Source organism: Lissotriton helveticus, chromosome 3_1, assembly GCF_964261635.1.
Source record: "Lissotriton helveticus chromosome 3_1, aLisHel1.1, whole genome shotgun sequence".
Classification (NCBI taxonomy): Eukaryota; Metazoa; Chordata; class Amphibia; order Caudata; family Salamandridae; genus Lissotriton; species Lissotriton helveticus.
In genome coordinates this window covers 1,886,398,838-1,886,416,919 of record NC_136061.1, presented here as the reverse complement: position 1 = coordinate 1,886,416,919, position 18,082 = coordinate 1,886,398,838, and the positions used below count along the sequence as shown (strand labels likewise).

At 41.9% G+C, this 18,082-nt stretch overlaps 1 protein-coding gene across 2 annotated transcripts in view; it reads left to right on the top strand.

The window, feature by feature from the left end:
* Positions 1-18,082, top strand: part of LOC144823936 (sperm-specific sodium:proton exchanger-like) — an 8,804,346-nt gene that overhangs the window by 6,899,783 nt on the left and 1,886,481 nt on the right. For both annotated transcript variants that reach the window (XM_078682870.1, XM_078682871.1), the window contains one exon: positions 8,341-8,489. In XM_078682870.1, the coding sequence (XP_078538996.1) occupies positions 8,341-8,489 (149 nt within the window). The remainder of the gene's footprint in view (positions 1-8,340; positions 8,490-18,082) is intronic.

The window sequence follows — 18,082 nt, the reverse complement described above, 5'->3', positions numbered from 1 at the left end:
CAAGCAGGTGAGGTGAGTATTAGCCACCGGCCTACAGAGGGCACCCTCAGGGGCGAGGAGGTGACATTTTTCACTCATTAGGATGAAGCCATGCCCCCATGCTAATGAGAAAAATTCCATGTTTAGATGGTGCAGCGCTATATGTACACTGATACTATCTGCATTACAGAAGAGGCAGTACAACATCTGCTGACCCTTATGTATTACTCAACTGCCCTAGGGCGCAGAAAAGGGCCACAAATGCTTGTTTCACCTCTGGGGCACTGTATGTGATATGGCTCCCAGGGCTGGCTCTAGGGTGATGTGACTGGTGCCCCAGCACAGGGTGCTGACTTCAGAGGACGCTGAGTTTGCCACTTAATTTTGGTTTTAAAAAGCACCTTCTCCCATGTTCCTTGCCCAGCCGCGGCCCGTGGAGGGAGTTACGGTGGGGCAGGAAGGCGGGGGAGGGTAGGGTGAGGGGTGCTAAAAAACGGAACACGGATAATTGGATGTAAGTAAACAATTTAATAAATAAAACTAATTTCGTAGAGCGTCCTGCATCGCAAAATGCGATGCAGTGCGCGCTACGAAATTCGTTTTAATAATTAAATTGCTTACTTACCTCCAATTATCCATTTTCCGGTTTTTAGCACCCCCCACCCTGCCCCTTCCCTGCCCCACCTTCCTGCCCCACCGTAACTCCCTCCATGGGCCGTGGCTGTTCTTGCCTCCAGCAATTTCCAAGTAATAAAAAAATGGAAAGATAACTGCGGTGATAAATGTCCTTCCCTGAAAGAAATCTGAGTTTTGTCTAGTTGAGGGTTTGACTGATCATAAATTAGAACACAGGATTAATGTTCCTGATGCAGAGAATGTGTACCTTTAAGACTAATGGGGTAACCCAGTATTCGGCAGAACCTGGGTAATCTAGTAGTATAGAGCAACAGTTGGTTCTTTAGGGGAGTACAATATCACTTTTATAAACCTCTTTGCTTAATGTTTAACTAATGGCCACATGAGTGGCATAACACATTGATAGGTGCCAATGAGTTATTAACCTTAAGTGTTATGCCACTCATGTGGCCATTCCTGGTTAAACAGGAAACAAAGAGAACGTGTACCAGGCAGACCAAAACGTGCATATAACGTAAATAAGTTGGTGGGCTACTGCTTTTCCAAGAGATATCCCTTAGCTACTTGCAATTTCTAAGTTAAAATTCTGATATAGAACAGTGAATTATTAACTGTCATCAAAAGAACTGCATGCACATGGCAGAGTATAGATTAGTATGTCCCGGGTGTGCTACGACACCTGATTACAGCGGAGCTGCTATATTGCTGAGAGTGCAGTGAGTGAGGTTGAGTGACTGGTCATCCCCTTATCCCCTCCAGGAAGCCTTGGCTAATAACCCAAAGCGTATGCATGAGAAGGCAATCCCCCTCTCACATATAGAAAAACGCCTTAGTGAGTGTATCACATAGTCTGTACCACAACACTAAGTCTGTTTTATTTCACCACACCTTTTAAAAAACGGTCCTGAGGAAAGCCAGAATACTCTAAGGCACTGGCTGAAACATGTCGACCATCTGAAGGACGCAGGGGGCAGTAACTCGCCACCCTTACGCGTCCTGTAGCCTTACTTTTAACTGCTGGTGACGGCCCAGTTATTAAAATTTAATTTACCCTCGGGTACTGGGACCACCACCAAGCCGTTTTAAATCACAACTCACTCAACCTCACTCACTGCACTCTCAGCAATATACCAGCTCCGCTGTAATCAGGCGTCGTAGCCCACCCGGGACATACTAGGTGTCACTGGGTGGGCCCGATGATGAAGCATGCCACCATCTAGGTTGGTGGGTGAGGGCTTCATGAATACACCAACAAGGTCCGGACTGGGAACTGAAAGCAGCCCTGGCAAATGTAGCCAGACCAGCCCCAGTGTGGCCCGTCGCGCGCAAGTGCGCCGACCACTACTAGGGTGGCTTGGGGGGTGATTCTACCGCCAAGAACATTTTGGAAAAAGACAGACCAAAATGGTGCATTTTGCAGCACATTTTTCATTACATATTTAATTGCATCAACTTTCAAAGCACAGTAAATAGTTGATGATGACCTTAAAGAGCACCAGGTTACCCATCCATTCATATATGTACCCATAGACATACTTTCAGAGAGCACCAAAAATAGACATGAGTAGTGAATGCCGAGAGAACAAAGTAAAAGTAAGACCAGCCCCCATAGGGTGTGTAGCGAGCAAGCACAGTGAGCAACTACTACTAGGGGGAGCAGTGTAGGATGTTCCCCGCTCATGCAGGGGCACCCTCAAATTTAGGACCCAGCACCCTGCATTCCGTATTTAAAGGCCTTAGGGGCGACTGCTAGGTTTTAAGTGTAGTGACCTTAAATATAGGGAAACCTATATCTAACGTAAATGGCGCTAGCACAAACTTACACAAGCTGCAATGGAAGACCTGATGTCACAATTTGAGTGGTCTCTCATGGGTGGCATAAAACATACTTCAGCCCATGGGAGACCCCTGGGGCACCTATGCCCTGGGTACCTTAGTAGCATATACTAGGGACTTACATGGGTATCCCAGTAGCCAATCAGTAGTGTACCTAAGTACTCACCATGTCAAATTTAGGGAAGAAGCACAGAGACTGGGGTCCTGATTAGCAGGATCCCAGTCAGACTAGTCAGAAAAAGATAATGACACCAGCAAAAAGTGGGGGTGACCAGACCATGAAAGCACATCCTACTTTCCTACGTGCCATATAAAACTGGCTGGGCCAAAATTGATGTGCAATTGTAACATTCGCTCTTCTTATGGTAGCTTATATTTTATTAGTTCGTGTGTCATCATGTCATGGTTGGGACTTGGAAAGGGGCAGCACAAGTACTTTCAGTTACTTCAGAGCACTGACCTATAGAGAGTAAATACAGCACAATAACTGTAGGGAACATGAGAGCAAACTACACTTGCTAGAAGACTTTTACCCTAAATCAGATAGGCCAAGTAGCAGTTAATCAGGTGCTCTGTGACATCCCTGTCATCTTGATGATCTCTGAGATGATTTTCATAAGACAAATGAGTTCAGTTTGTTGCTCTCCAAAGTTCCTCTTTGCAACTAGCTTGTTACTATTCCATCTTACCGTTGCTTTTTATATTGAATTTCATAACACACGTTTGTAGTTCTTACACCTTGTACATCACAAGCTTTGCTATTACCCAATGCAATTACAGTCAATTTACCATCCTAAGAAGGATGGAAGGTTGAATAGGCTCTGCTGGCTTCAGACTTGGACCTGTATACCACTGCATAGCTCAGAGTTTAACTCACTGAGCCATCCTGCAGGATTTGTTTCCACTCTCTGTGGGCCCTAAGGACACCCTGCAGTCTCTTTATGGCCACCACATCTATCCTACCTCCTGGACAGGACAGCTCCCATTTGGACTCCCCATCTTTGAGAGCTCTCTCCAGTACATGAAACATGTCTCAGTGAGTAATGGCCTCTCTGCTGACATCTGTTAACATTCAGACCACAAGATCATATCCTGGTCTGGCCAAGTTAGCCTTTCAGCCTCCCGAGGGCATCAAATTCAAGAGCACAGCATTAAAGCAGGGAGTAGAGGAGTTGAATTTATTACGGGGTTCCCCTTATTTACTGAAGTCCACAGAGCCGCCATTAGTTCATGAACCACAGGTGGTGGTGACTCGTGGACTGCTGCATCCATTCCAGGAACCTGTGTTCAGCTCATGGGTACAAGTGAGAATCCCGGCGCACGGGTGCAGCCACTCAGCCTTTCATCCTTGCGAGGTCGACAGATTCAGTACCACTGAGTTTACTAGCAGTCAACTGTTACTCCGTGCCCGAGGGGTGAAGTGGCACTTTAAAACTACATGTATAGAAGTATGGGGAAAATAAAAATGCAGCCACATGGTTACGTCATACTGTATCACCACCGGACGTTAACTTCTTAGAATGCAGAGCCATTTCTCTGAGTCCCTATATTGTTTTAGTTCACAACAGATGCAATAAACTGCATCACTCATGGCGGGTATGTTCCTAAAATATTGACCCTCATTAAGTGTGGCCCGTTCTTTCCAAACCCTGCACCACCTACTTTTTGCACTGGGATCAGTACTACAAGTTTTGAGGAAATTACAACATGCTTCGCAAATCGCACTGTTCCCCAAGTTAAATTTTACTTTACCAGAAGAAAATATCCAATAAATACCAGCACGTCTGGATTTTGATGCACGCAGCATTAACATCCAGGCCACGCCCTAGAGTTAGGGTACGACTTGTGATAGCTGATGATTTACGGGACGTTTTAAATACCGACGCCCTGGTGTCTGACTTTAAAAGAGGCACTCCCACCCGGGCCACTCATAATCAGACCTAGATGTGCACAACAGTTTGTAGCATAACCGTATTGCCAAAAATACTTAACGTTTGCACGGGACTCTAAATACACAGCATGGCCTAGATTTACCAAGGATGCGTAGGTCTTTGATTGGCGCTGATTCATGAGATTAAAATAAATGTCGGTGCCCAAAAAGAAGTCCTGCAAACAACAGCTCAAAGTAAGCACAGCGGCCCCCACGTGTTTTACATTTCGTTAGCCCCTGTGTCCCACAGTGTTTCGGATGGCCAAGATACATGATGATTGATTTATGATTACAAAATAATACAACAGCTTTAAAAGAAAACTATTCAGAATCAAAGTGCTTGTTTACTTTTAATTCCACTCCCGGGGACGACGCGACGTCACGCCCCAGTCCCAGAGTGCTTGTGGCCATGAATTGATCAGGGATTCAATCAGGGTGGCATGCATTACAAATGCAAATGGACAAACCGAAACGATCACTCACCTAAGGGCGCCGCCTATTAGAAATAATTAAATTATGAGGTCTCCAGGCTCCGCTCCAGCCTCGGCGTGGTGGCCTCCCTCCTCTCCCTCGCAGTCACGTGCACTTACTGCGCGAGCGCTAACCCCAATGCGCTTGCGCATGATCACCACTACACTCCAGACCTGACCCCACCTTAAGGATATGTACCGCGGCGCACAGATGCGGCGCAGGAGACAGAGAGAGGGAGTAAATATCACTGCACGCTGCGCGCGGCGTATGATGCGCATTAAATGCCGGTGGATTTTTAATGAATAAGAGGCTAAGTAGTAAAATTTGGGTGACACTGATATAACGGTCAAGCAGCAAATGCATTTTATCTGCAGATAGAAATAGTTGTTGTGCTTGTTTGCTCGGACGGTCACGCAGCCCTCAGGGTCCAAACCGGCCCCCAGTCATGAAACCGGCCCCCACCCCATCCAGCCGACCGGGGAATTGCCCGGTGCCCGGCATTACCAGTCCGGCCCTGCCCGTGACAGAACTAATTAGAGTACTGCAACACTTTGGTCAACTTAAGCTAGTCCTCTTTGATTAATCACATATAAACCCTCGGGGACTCGGACTAGCTATCTACTCCTCTCTCTCCCTCTTGTTACACGCAGAGTATAGATTAGAGCATAGATTAACCCCTTCCACACTCATGACGAGCTGGGCTCGTCATGCAGTAGCCTCCCAGCACGCTCATGACGAGCCCAGCTCGTCATGAATAATGGGTTTTTGCATATTCCAGCACAGGGCTGGAACTCATCGAGCATCGATGTGGTTAAAGTTGCAAAAAGGGTTAATTTGTTTAGGAATCGATTCTACTATGGTGTTGCATTTTCAATTCTGAGTTTGAGCTTCTCCAGACCAAGCACTCTCAAACTAGACTTCCTACCAGGATGGATGACCCTTGTAGTCCTCTGGCTTATGTAAAATTTCCAATATGTTTATTTTCACACATATGATTGATTATCTCTGTGTAACATGTGTGTGATGCAAAGTGCTCTGACACCCTGCACTAGTATGAGTGCCGCTGTATATTGAATTAAATACATCTGAAAGAGAGTGATTATAGAGACTTGAGGGGCACAATTAAAAGGTGGTATTGAGGGAATCCGTGCTAGAGGTGATCACCACCTCCACCATGGATGGGAGGGCACCAACAAACATTATCGCACTGGGCACTACGAGTGCTAAAGCAGTCCCTACAGCCTCTAAAATCCTAAGGGTGTCTGATCTAATAAAATGAAATCAACTATATAGATATATGTGTGCTATCCCTGATTGTTGAAATGCACTTCTAAATCTGTTATGTAGAGATTAAATAAACACAGAGAAAGGATAATGTCCATGACCTCAACAAGTTCAAATGTCTTTTTTATTAGCATAGTAGGAAATACAACTCATACTATGCTTTAAGGCTATAAGAAGTGTGTACGTTATTTTGCTATAAGGCGATTATAAGTATATACATTAATTCATTTTACTGTTAAAGCAACCCATTTTAAACACAATCACATAACTGAAATTAAACAAAAAGATAACATGATTCAGACATTGGTAACATATTTAATTTTGGGTCAGATGCACAACGGTTTCAAATTCTCCTATTTAGCATTTGCAACATTTGAAATGCTTTTTGTTAAGTACTAAATACATTTTAGAAGTTGAAAAAAAATCTTAAAATGGGGTTTTGGATGCATACCAATTCAGTATCTAGTATGGCCATGTTGTACTTGTCCCTTCCAAATGCCGAATCAGTATCGAGTAGATCAGTGTTAGGCAACTGAAGCCCAGTCACAAAACTATGAAAATGTAGAGATATCAAAGGAGGTGGTAATCCATTTGCAAAAGAACCCCTTTTAGGAATCATTCAACTTTGTAGACAGTGGGCCAATGAACCATTGCCAACTATCAAACATGCGGGGAAAACATTTTTTAAACTTTTTGATTTTAAGCACAGACCTATTTTTCTTTAAGAAAAACAGGGCACACTTAATAATAAAAATGTTTACTTTATTGAAAAGCAGTCACACACTTGGTGGTCTTCTAATCCCAGCAGGCCACCATCCATGTGATTTGCAATTTGTGATCTCCTGCATGAAAACTAATGCAGAAGATCGGTTTGCCACACTCACAAATTCTGCATTTTCCAAACTTACCTATTTGCATATGATGGCCAAAATACAGGTCACAAATTGTGTTCAGTATTTTGAAAGCAGTATATGGAAAATCTGACCCATAGTTATCAATACCACAGTGCACTGGCAATTCTTGATACCATCACCCCTACCTAAAGACAGCCTGCTACCTGCCCCACATACTTTCTGGCTCTTTTCTAAATCCACGTGCTGGAAACGCTTCCCCCTCTTGATCCCTTCAGTACCTGTTCACTGTCCCTTGCCTTCAACCGTCAGAAACCACTAGCTTACTTAGGGGTATATTACCAATTATATTACCAAGCAATAGCGATAATTATCGCTATTGCTTGGTTAGAGACAAATATTTACCGCTGAGCTGCGGCGATTTTTATCGCAGATAAACCTTGGTATTACCAAGGTTTATCGCAAATGCGATAAAAAACGGCCGCAATGCATGAATATTGCTGAAAAGTCAGCGATATTCATGCATTACCAAGCTAATGCTCTTAGCCATGTTATCCACCTCCCATTGGATAACATGGCTAAGAACTGCTCAGGGCAGGTGTTAGCTTTTGAAGATATTCGCGCTTAGCGCGAATATCTCCAAAAGTTGGTAATAGGAGATAGCGATGTTAGCGACTGTTTACAGTCGCTAACATCTTGGCACGCCCACTTTGCATGTCATTAGTGATAAATATCACTGACATGCAAAGTGGGGCACAAGATGGTCGCTATCTCCTACTAGCTGTCGCTAACTGGTGTTAGCGACAGCTAGGTAATAGGGAGAACATTTATTCTCCGCTTTCTTGTCTTTTAAAGCCAAAAAAGCGGAGATAAACCCCCTTGATAATATGCCCCCCAGTCCCATGATAAAGCCCATTGCTACACTCTTTCCTATGCTCCGCCCCAAGACCTAGCATAGCTTCTGCCAAAATACATGCCTAAGGAAGGTAGAAAAGGGAAATCCCACCTTGCTCAACAATCCCAACATTCCCCAAATGGAAGTCCCTCCAATACTGTTGAAGAATCTCCATTGAATAACACTGTTTGCACCAAAAGGCAGAGGAAGATGAGGGAGGCATCTATTCCCCCAGTCTCCTTTGCTGTTGTGAATTTACTCCATTCTAGAGTATGTAACTATCTCTGACAGAAGGCAGAGTTGGAAAGGAGTTAAATTCTTCTCCACATCACATACGATAAAAACATCATTGTTACACGAAAGAACTTTTTTGTACTGATGGGTAAAGTTTCTGCTATTATGTGGAGGATTTCATTTAGAAATTAATTAGTGATTCGATTTTACTTTTTTCTTACCAGGCTTCTTGCAGCGTGATAATCCTGCAATTGTTACTGCTGCAAAAACCAGTCAAGCTATCCGTACTGTTCTAAATAATATACAAGACACTCTCCAAGGATTACGTGAAGGTGGAATAGTGGATCAACTTCTAGGAGCCAAAATAGATGTGGTAATTCCAAATATATCTGTAGAGCATTCTGTTTCTGAACATATCTCTGTATTGTATAAAAATGTATCTTCCGACATCAAAAGTCAACCACATATAAAATAATATTCTATTTACGTTTACAGAATACAGGTAACACCATTTAGGTGTTTCTACATTTCAAGGTACACTTGCATGTTGGTGGTACCATCATAAACATTCCTTCAGCAACCCATTTTCAAACTTTAAAGTTAGAGTTCGGAATTTGACAAGTATTTTCAAAAATATCTGAAGGTTGATTTTTTCACCTACAGTTTTATTCGCGCAATAGGGAAATCAATGTATATGTTTGAGGCTTGATGAAAAAATGACTGTTTATTAATGTCAATATTTCCACATTTTGTTGTGAAGTATAGAGCGGAGTTTCAATTGGTAATTCTGTCCAGCCAGGATGAGTGTCAGTTATTGCATACGGATCTGACGAAGAGAGAAGTGCCCGGAAGGCGTAGGGGCATCAGGAAATACCCTTTCTGAATTATAGAAAACACCTTTTTACACTGAGCGGATTTTGTAAGTGACCAAAGCGGCATCTATGATGGCGACCGAGGCATTGGAACCTTTGCCCATTATTGCATTCCCTGCATTTCTATTGTCCTCCGAAATTAGGTCTATAATAAGAGCAATGTTACTCCACATTTAGCGGTTGCAATATCTTGGAACAGCTAGTGCATTGATTAAGTCGATGACTATTGCATCCATGGAGCTCTCTATCTTTTTAAAAATTAAAATAACTTCCTGTAAGTTTCAAACAAAGAAATCATTACAATACATCAGACTTTGTCCTCAAATCTAGCAATATGTCAGGCTTAATCATCAAGTCTCAGTAGGTAGGCATATAAATTCAATCTTAACTATTTAAATGTATACATTTGCAATTTAGAATAGTACTTCTTCGGTCTGAAAATGGGCTTATGGCAAGGTTACCATTGATTTGGTAAGTATCTGGAGGTCTCCATCCTATCTGGTAGACACAGATTGCCAATTGTTACATATAGACCTACTATAATAATAAAAAACTTATCTAAAATCTTTTTTAATAAGTAATGTTTTACAAGGTGGTCATTTTGTTCATAGGATCATGTGTATTGTGTCGTCCTATTACACAAGAAGTATTCATGTAGTCTTGTTGCCCGATGTATAGTGGAAAATAGTTATCAACCATCTTGTTACAATACTCCATTTCTTTTAGCCAGTCTGTATGCTCATGGATACGCTGGGGGGAAAGCTGCTCAGGCTTCATCACTCTTCTTTTTCCAACAGTAATGGCATGGACTCAAATCTCCTATAAGGTAGATGTATCTCACCAATGTATTTCAAAAGAGCAATTAGTGGAGGGTACTATATTGTCAAAAGAATGGGGACTGCTGAATCTCCTTTTCAGTAGAGGTTCCAGCACTAGCCAGGTGAGTCAGTAACAAATCTATTGTACTCTAGCAGTAAAGAGTGCTGTGCTCTGTTGACATCAAGGCGTATGAAGAATGTAGTTTGTCTTGTGTCTTCTCTTATGATTAAAATACTTGGGCCCTCATATACTTTAGGGGAATGTAGGAATGACTGCCACTGTGCCTTGGTTGCATGCCTAAGCCTGTAATATGGAGAGGTACAGCTAGTGGGCTATCATCACCCCACCATTTAAATGTCTAAATGGTCATAAGCTCCCCTTTCTGAAACCAAATCACCAAGCCATATCTAATGCCAGTCAAAATTGCTTTGAACTGTTCACCAGCGTGGGTAGTAAACCAGATTGTCTATCAATGGGAGCAGTCAAGATTATAGTAGCTACACCCTGGCCAAACATGCCAATCTGCCCACGCCAGGCATGTGATATATACTGTGCATATTACGGTTCAGATTCCATTCAGATCTCTGCTTCATCATCAGGTTGGTTCTGTGAGGCAGTAGGTGGAACGAGAAAGTCACATATTTGGCTTGTGCTTTTATACAAAGATGTCAGAAAGTCTGGGACCACTACTCCTCTCTTCTTCATGCCATAGTTGGGATCTCCCAGTGATCCAAGTTGCCCACTTGTACAGATCAATTCCGGAAGTACTTTCCTCACAACTAGAAAGAAATTCTGGGTTAAAAGAATCAGAATGTTTATAAATAAACAAATAAACTGATAGTAAAGTATCGTTCCATAGAGGGGGTAGTTTGATCAATCACTGACTTGTTTGAACAACTTGTCTAGTGCACTGCTTAGTTCTTCGACTACACAAAATATCGATGGCAGAATATAGAAAACCACAATATCAACCACCAATACGTAATTAAAAATAAACCAAAATATCGAACCCACTATATCGGCTAAAATTAATATTTTTCTAACATTATCGATTAACAAAATATCGAAATTAAAATTATCGAAATGTATACAATGAATACACACATAATCATAATATCGAAAACGAAAATATAGACAGGCAACAATATCGATTCTAGGATAATATCGATTAAATATAAAACACTTTATCACATATAAATTCATATAAAACACACATATTTATGACACAAACATACACAATACAATTAATACATATACATGAATATTTTATAAACACATTCACACTAAAATATATAAGAATTTCTAAAATTACTTAAAAATTAAAATAAATAAATACTTTAGGAAATAAACACCAAAATATTTAACAATAAATTATTTATAAATAATATTTTAATTATAAAATATACTTAAAATAAATTACTATGACTTAATTAGTATCGTCCATATATGGAAACAGCCCAAAAAATATTCAAACTAAACACAACAACAAATCAAAATGTAGCAGCAACCAAAATAACCAATAACAGAAACTAACTAATTAAAACAACAGCATAAAAGTCTAAAAAAAAGTTACAATTTTCAACTTCAACAGCAAAAGGAAACAGAAGAGGAAACGCTACCTGTTTATTTCATGATAACAAGACTCAATTTTTAAAGAAAACTTTAAACTAAAAGAAGTATGTAAATAATCCTTTATAACACTTTATAGTGCTAAAAATTTCTAAATAATGCTTCTAAATTATATCAAACTAAAATATTTCATTTATTTATATGTCCACTACAGATTCTTCCAGCCACAAGGAGATTTACCTACAATTATGAAAATAAAGCTAAACAAAAAGTAACTAAATAACCTTTTGTTACAACATTATTAATGCTAAAATGTTCTTAAAAATACAACTAAATGAGATTAAACTAAAAAATATTTTCATTTATTTTTATGTCCACTACAGATTCTTCAAGCCACAAGACGAATTATCTACAAGTAAAAAAATAATCCTAAAAAAAAGTAAGTAAATAATATTTTGAACAACATTAAAAGTGCTAAAATAGTCCCAAAAATACAACCAAATTAGATTAAACTAAAATATACTTTAATTTATTTATATCTCCACTACAGATTCTTCCAGGCACAAGAAGAATTATCTACAACAAGCAAGAAAATAAAGCTAAACAAAAAGTAAGTAAATAATCTTTTGTACAAGATTAATAGTGCTAAAATGTTCTTAAAAATACAACGAAATGAGATTAAATTAAAACATAATTGAATTTATTTATATCTCCAGTACATGTTCTTACAAGCACAACATTAACTATCTACAACAACTAATAAAAGAAAGCAAATAAAAAATTAAGTCTATAAAATGAGTACTTAGAAAAAAGATAATGTATCTAATTAAAACAAACCCTTTCCCAATTGCCCTATCACCTACAACAAGTGCTTCAAATTATCTTATCATTTTTTACTTATTATATCAACAGATATACCTTCTACAAATTAAAAATAACAGCCACCAACTATCAAAAGAAAATGATTTTCGACATCTAAATCAACTTTGTAAGTATATTTATCAACAAATGTATATATTTCTAAATTAAATATTTTACTGCATCATAGTAACTTATTTATATCTACATTCTCTTCAGCACTAAACACACCAGTATGACTGAAGGAGCACAATTCATAGTATCACAAAAGGGAAAAATGCTCCTATGTTACATGGGTTATGTATATACGCAAGAAAAGCAGAACGATTTACCAGTCTTCTGGAAATGTAGCAAGTACTATTCAAACAAATGCTACGGAAGAGCCATAACTCAAGAAACTACTGTTGTATCTGTCACTGAGCCCAACCACCCCACAAATATAACTGATATAGAAATTAGAGGAGCTTTAGAAAACATCAAAGAAGCAAGCAGTGACACAGACAACCCCACTAGTGAAATATTAAAAGAAGAGCTACCACAAATACCCCAACATGCATCAGGACAATTACCATCCATTGATGCATTAAAAAACGTTATAATTAAACAAAAAAGGAAAACAACTACTACCCTACCTATCCCTAAAAGTTTCCAAGAAGTAAACATTATCCCACCAGAACTAAGCATTACCCATCACAAAGAGCCATTTATTTTCTTTGACAATAACTTGGTTGTTTCAGTGAGAGGAGTCGGTCGGGGCTTTGCTCTTGGTTCTAGCGCCGAGACACCATTTTTGGTATTTGAGCGCTTTATAAATGTCATTATCATTATCATTATCAACACAGAAAAACGTATAATAATGTTTGCCACTGCAAATAACTTAACAACAATCCAACACCTGGATGATAGATGGAACATTTAAAATTTGTCCAAAGCCATTTTATCAACTTTATACAATACATGCCATATACCAAAACAGAAATATTTCCTCCATCTACTGCTTACTCCCAAATAAAACTCAAAGTACCTATCTGGAAGTTCTCAATAAAATGAAATCTGAAAATCCAAATTACATCCCACTTAAAATAATTATGGACTTTGAATTAGCCATGATTACTGCAATTTTAAAAACATACCTCCATTCAACTATACAAGGATGCTACTATCATTTCAATCAGTGCCTGTGGAGATTTCTCCAAAAGTCAACACTAAGGGGCCGATTCCGATTTCGAACCATGGGCCCCATTAGGATGTCGGGCAGATCGCCACCACCATGCGGGTGGTGGCGATCCGCCCGACATCCTTCCCCGCCACCACCTATTTCCCCCCGCCATATTACTATGGCGGGGGACCGCGGCAGATGGAAAGACCGTCCGCCGCTTTTACGCCCGGTCGACATGTTGACCGGGCGGAAAAGGGTTCTATATGGTGGCGGTGTCTGTGAGACACTGCCATCCATATTAGGAAGGCAGCGGGAACATGCTTTTCCGTGGCGGTGCAGGAATCTCCTGCAGGGGCCCGTTGCGGGCCCACAGGCATTCTGGGAGGTGGGGGGCACACATGGGGGGGTACCTATGGTACCCCCCTGCACTTCAATGTACAACGTGGCAGGCACCGCATGGTCCCTGCCACATTGTGCATTGAAGTGCGCGACATGCATTTTTAGCATTGCGGCGGGCGGTGCTTTCAGCACCGACCGCCGCAATGTTAAAAATGCAGGATGCACCCGCCAGTGTGGCGGGCGCATCCTAATGGACCCCACACGACCGCCGCCCTTATGGCGGGTGGTCCCGTTTTACGTCCGCCCGCCATCCTAATGGGCCCCCATGTTCGGAGCCCTTCCGACGAAATCGGTTAGTGCCAGCCAGATTCCTTCCTGACCGAGCTATTCCGATGGGCAGATAGCACCGTAGCATACCAAATAAAAAAAATTATAGCTCTAGCCTATGTCAGAACACTATAACCTACTAATAGAGAGTCCATACTACAAGAGAAATGAGGAGAAATTAAGTCCACTATTTGATTCCTTCAAGGACACATGGGTAGGTAGACTACACCGATCAGGTCACAGAAGATTACCAAAGTACCACATACCATGGTGGAACATCTACCTTAGTACCCTAAACAAGGAAGCAAAAATTAACAACGCCATTGAAGGATGTTATAATACCTTCCAGGCAACAGGGAGAGGTACACCCACACTTCAAAAATGACTAGAAAGTATACAAAAGGAGCAAAGTTACCAAGAACTAAGGAATTAAGCATGGGCTGAAAATTTGTTCCACTCGCGGAATTTGCGGATTTTCCGTGATTTCGCGATCCGCGAATCTTGCGAAATTGCGGTAAAAATCCGCGAATCAGCGGGGACGAATTTTCAGCCAAGCACTTACAGGGTTACAGCAGCAGGTGCAAAAGTTGAGGCTAATTTTTTGTAACCTTTTACAAAAGGGTTACAAAGAAATTAACTTCAACTTGGTCACCTGCTGCTGTAAGCCTGTAAGTGCTTCCTGGTGCCTAGTTGCCTACTTGAAACTATTCTCTGACCCTGCTCTGACCCTTGAAGCAGGGTCAGAGAATAGTTACAAGTAGGCAATGAGGTGCCTGTATCGAAAATTAAACCTCAACAGGAAGCACTAACAGATATAAAAACAGCATTTGCAATGCAATAGGTCTCGCATTAGGAAAGTTTGAGCTATTGGTCTTGTAAATGACAATTTTTTTAATTTATGTGTTGGTTTTAAAAATAGCTAAATTAATAGCTTTGTCATTTACAATGCCAATAGATATAACTTTCACAAATGTGACACCTATTGTTGTATAGCTCCTATATATCCTTATATCGTGTTAAGTTAGCATAGGTACATTTGAGATTTAAACGCCATTTTTCCTTTCTTGCAACTTCTGCACACGACCCTTAATTGTTGACTTAGCTTTCAACCTAGTGGTTTGCCGTGGTGTATGTGAGAATAATATGTTATTGCTCTGATATCAGTTTTGTTTGTTAAACCATGTCTGCACGGAGAGTGCTGAAGTTTCAGGAGCAACACGATATGGAATTGTTATGAGGTCTGATCTCCACGCCTTCATAGTCATAACACAAGTGCAGCCTTTGCCAACTTGGGCTTGAGGCGGGATTGATATTGCTTTGCACGAGAATTGTTAACACACTTGATGCGGTGCACATGCAGAGAGAGCTGGTGTATGCTGATGTGATTCCTTCATGCTAGGACACTAAGGTATGGGCCCGCCCTAAAACAACCCAAAGAGACCTTCTTAGCTAATAATATAATATATGTGTTAGGGAGGGTGAGATATAAGTGTTGTTAACTCTTATTCATTACAGCATGTTAACATGCTGTCACCATTCGCTTTTTATGTCTTAGTAACTATGCTGATAATTTTGATACTGATAATAAGTATACTTGTATTATCTAAGATACTGCGCCTGAGAAGACGGCATTAGTAAATAAACATTTCAAATGCACATGTGTCTTCTTTACTCCATGTTCTGGTTTGTAATGATAATATAACGAAAGAGTGTTCATGAGTCCCACGTACCCTGAGGTACTGTAAGTTCATGTTCTGGTTTGTCTAAACATTGGGAGTTTGATATGTCCAATGAGACACTGTAGCTAGCTCGGTAAGGGGTGAGTTGGTTGCTAAGGTAAGTTTTGGGACACCCTAATTTGCCGAGGTTCCACTCCTCTGTGCACAGTTCTGTGTGAGTACAGAAACCCTGCAACATGGCGCCCAACGGTTTCGGTGGTCTTATATCATGACACTCGAGTAGTTTATCGTTCATGCCTTAACCCCTTCACGTCCGTTTCCGGAAAACGGGGTGTTGGTGAAACCTACCTATTTTTTGAAATAGGTCTTTATTCAAGCTTGATTCTTACCTAAACGGTTTCTTTGAATTCCTACCCAGTTGTGCTACAAAGTATTCTTTGTTTTTGCTTGTTTCCAATTCTGTAATGGCGGCAGCGGTGGCTATTGCACAGCATAGTCGCGTAGCGGTACGCAACCATCTTCAGACGTACCAGGTCCCAGTAGATGGGATGGCTGTGATTTTCGTGGTATGTGCAGATCCGGCGTTTCCTTACGAGTTGTTTTACTCTTGGGTTACGTTTCCGGCTGTGGACGCTAATTCTGGTTTGTTCCACTCCTACACCGCCTCGGATGTCCCGGCTGAATATACGCCGTACAGGGCATTGGAAATACCTATTGATCATTGGCAGCATCGAGTTTGGTTTGATGGCGCCCTCCCCCACTCTTTGTCCCCTGCGAGGTTAGGTCCACTCTCAATTCCAGGTACTAATTGGCCTGCGTTGGGTGGCTTTACCCCGCACCCGAATCACGGGGCTTGTACCCTGGCAGAAATTCGCAGGCTACATGTAGTTTCCATTTCCGTGATTCGTGCTTTAGTGCAATACATCAGTCGACATCTTCCTGGTGGTCCCCAGGGGGGTGCGGCCGCTCCCATGGAACGAGGCGGAATGCGTCTCAATCCAGTGATGGTAAATTCGGTTTTTGGTGCGCGTCCTGTTGACAACGATGACTTCCCATTCTGGCTAGCAGAGAAGTTTGATCAACTGGAGGCGGTTTTTCCGAATTCTACTCCTGCTGATAAACATAGAATGTTAACGATTACTCTACCGAAGGATATAACTCCTGAACTTGTTGACTGTGAAAGCTGGGGAAAAACTTTTGCGGCGGTTTATACGAGGTGCTTCGGCACCCCGTCTATGAATGCCCTGCCTGAAATCATTAGACGTGTTCAGAATGATCACGGTCCAGAGGCAGCGGTGGAATTGGGTATGCGCCTGTGTGGTTCATTTGAGATTGTAAGTGATCTCATTCTCTCCAATGTTAAAGGAGATGCAGTTAACTTTCAGGTGTCGAATGCTTTGGCTGCCCTGCCCGATGCCGACAAACCCCGCCAGTTAGCAAAGATTGTGGTGGCCGCTTATAAGACAATTGGCCGCACAAGTAGAGGTCTGAAATATTTTCCAGTGAAGGATAAAAAACAACCTCAGGGACAATCTGCAGTGACAGATGTCCAGCCCAAGTCCAAAAAACAGAATTGGCCTAAAAAACAGACACAGGGGAAGCAGACTAGGCAAACTCTGGATCCTGTTCCTGCAATACAAGCTCCTGCGCCGGCAGACAGAGTTTATGATTTGCGCGATCGCGCGATGATTAAATCACCTGATCGTTTTCAGGGTTCTGATCAACGCTCTCCTCGTTCCTTTCAGGAAACATCGGCCCAGAAGACCGGTGGTGGAGGAGGGGGTGGACGTGGACGTGGTGGCCAGCAAGGACGTGGTCAGTCCCGCCAGACAGACGGCGCAGTGAAGCAGGAGGATTCTACGCCTAAGCGTCCGCAGTTTGCGAAGAAGAAAGTCGCGGCCTTAACAGCGCATAGATATGCCACAGATAGTGAGAACGCGGCTTCGGAATCTGACGTGGGCTCTGACCTTGCTGGACAGCGCGGCGGAGATTACCATAGTCAGAGAGGCGCTCCGTCCACTACTGAGGGTGACAGCGACTGAAGTTTTTGTTGTTATAGAAACAGCCGATACGAGATTGGCTCCCCCTGAAAGACTTTTTGAAATTGTCCTGTTAATTGAAGGTGACATACAGCGTACTGTCAGAGGGGTATTTTGGGAGAACCTTTCGTCTACGTACGACATTTTGCTTTCCGAGGCTGACTGGCCCCCACCTTTTGTGCTCGCAGCGCCGCGAGGGGAGGAGGTAATCCTTCCCAGTTTCGCGCACACTGTCTCAACTGAGCATGCGCAGCATTTTGCAGAAGAGTGGGCTCGGGCTCTCGCGCCGGCTCTGTACCGTAACC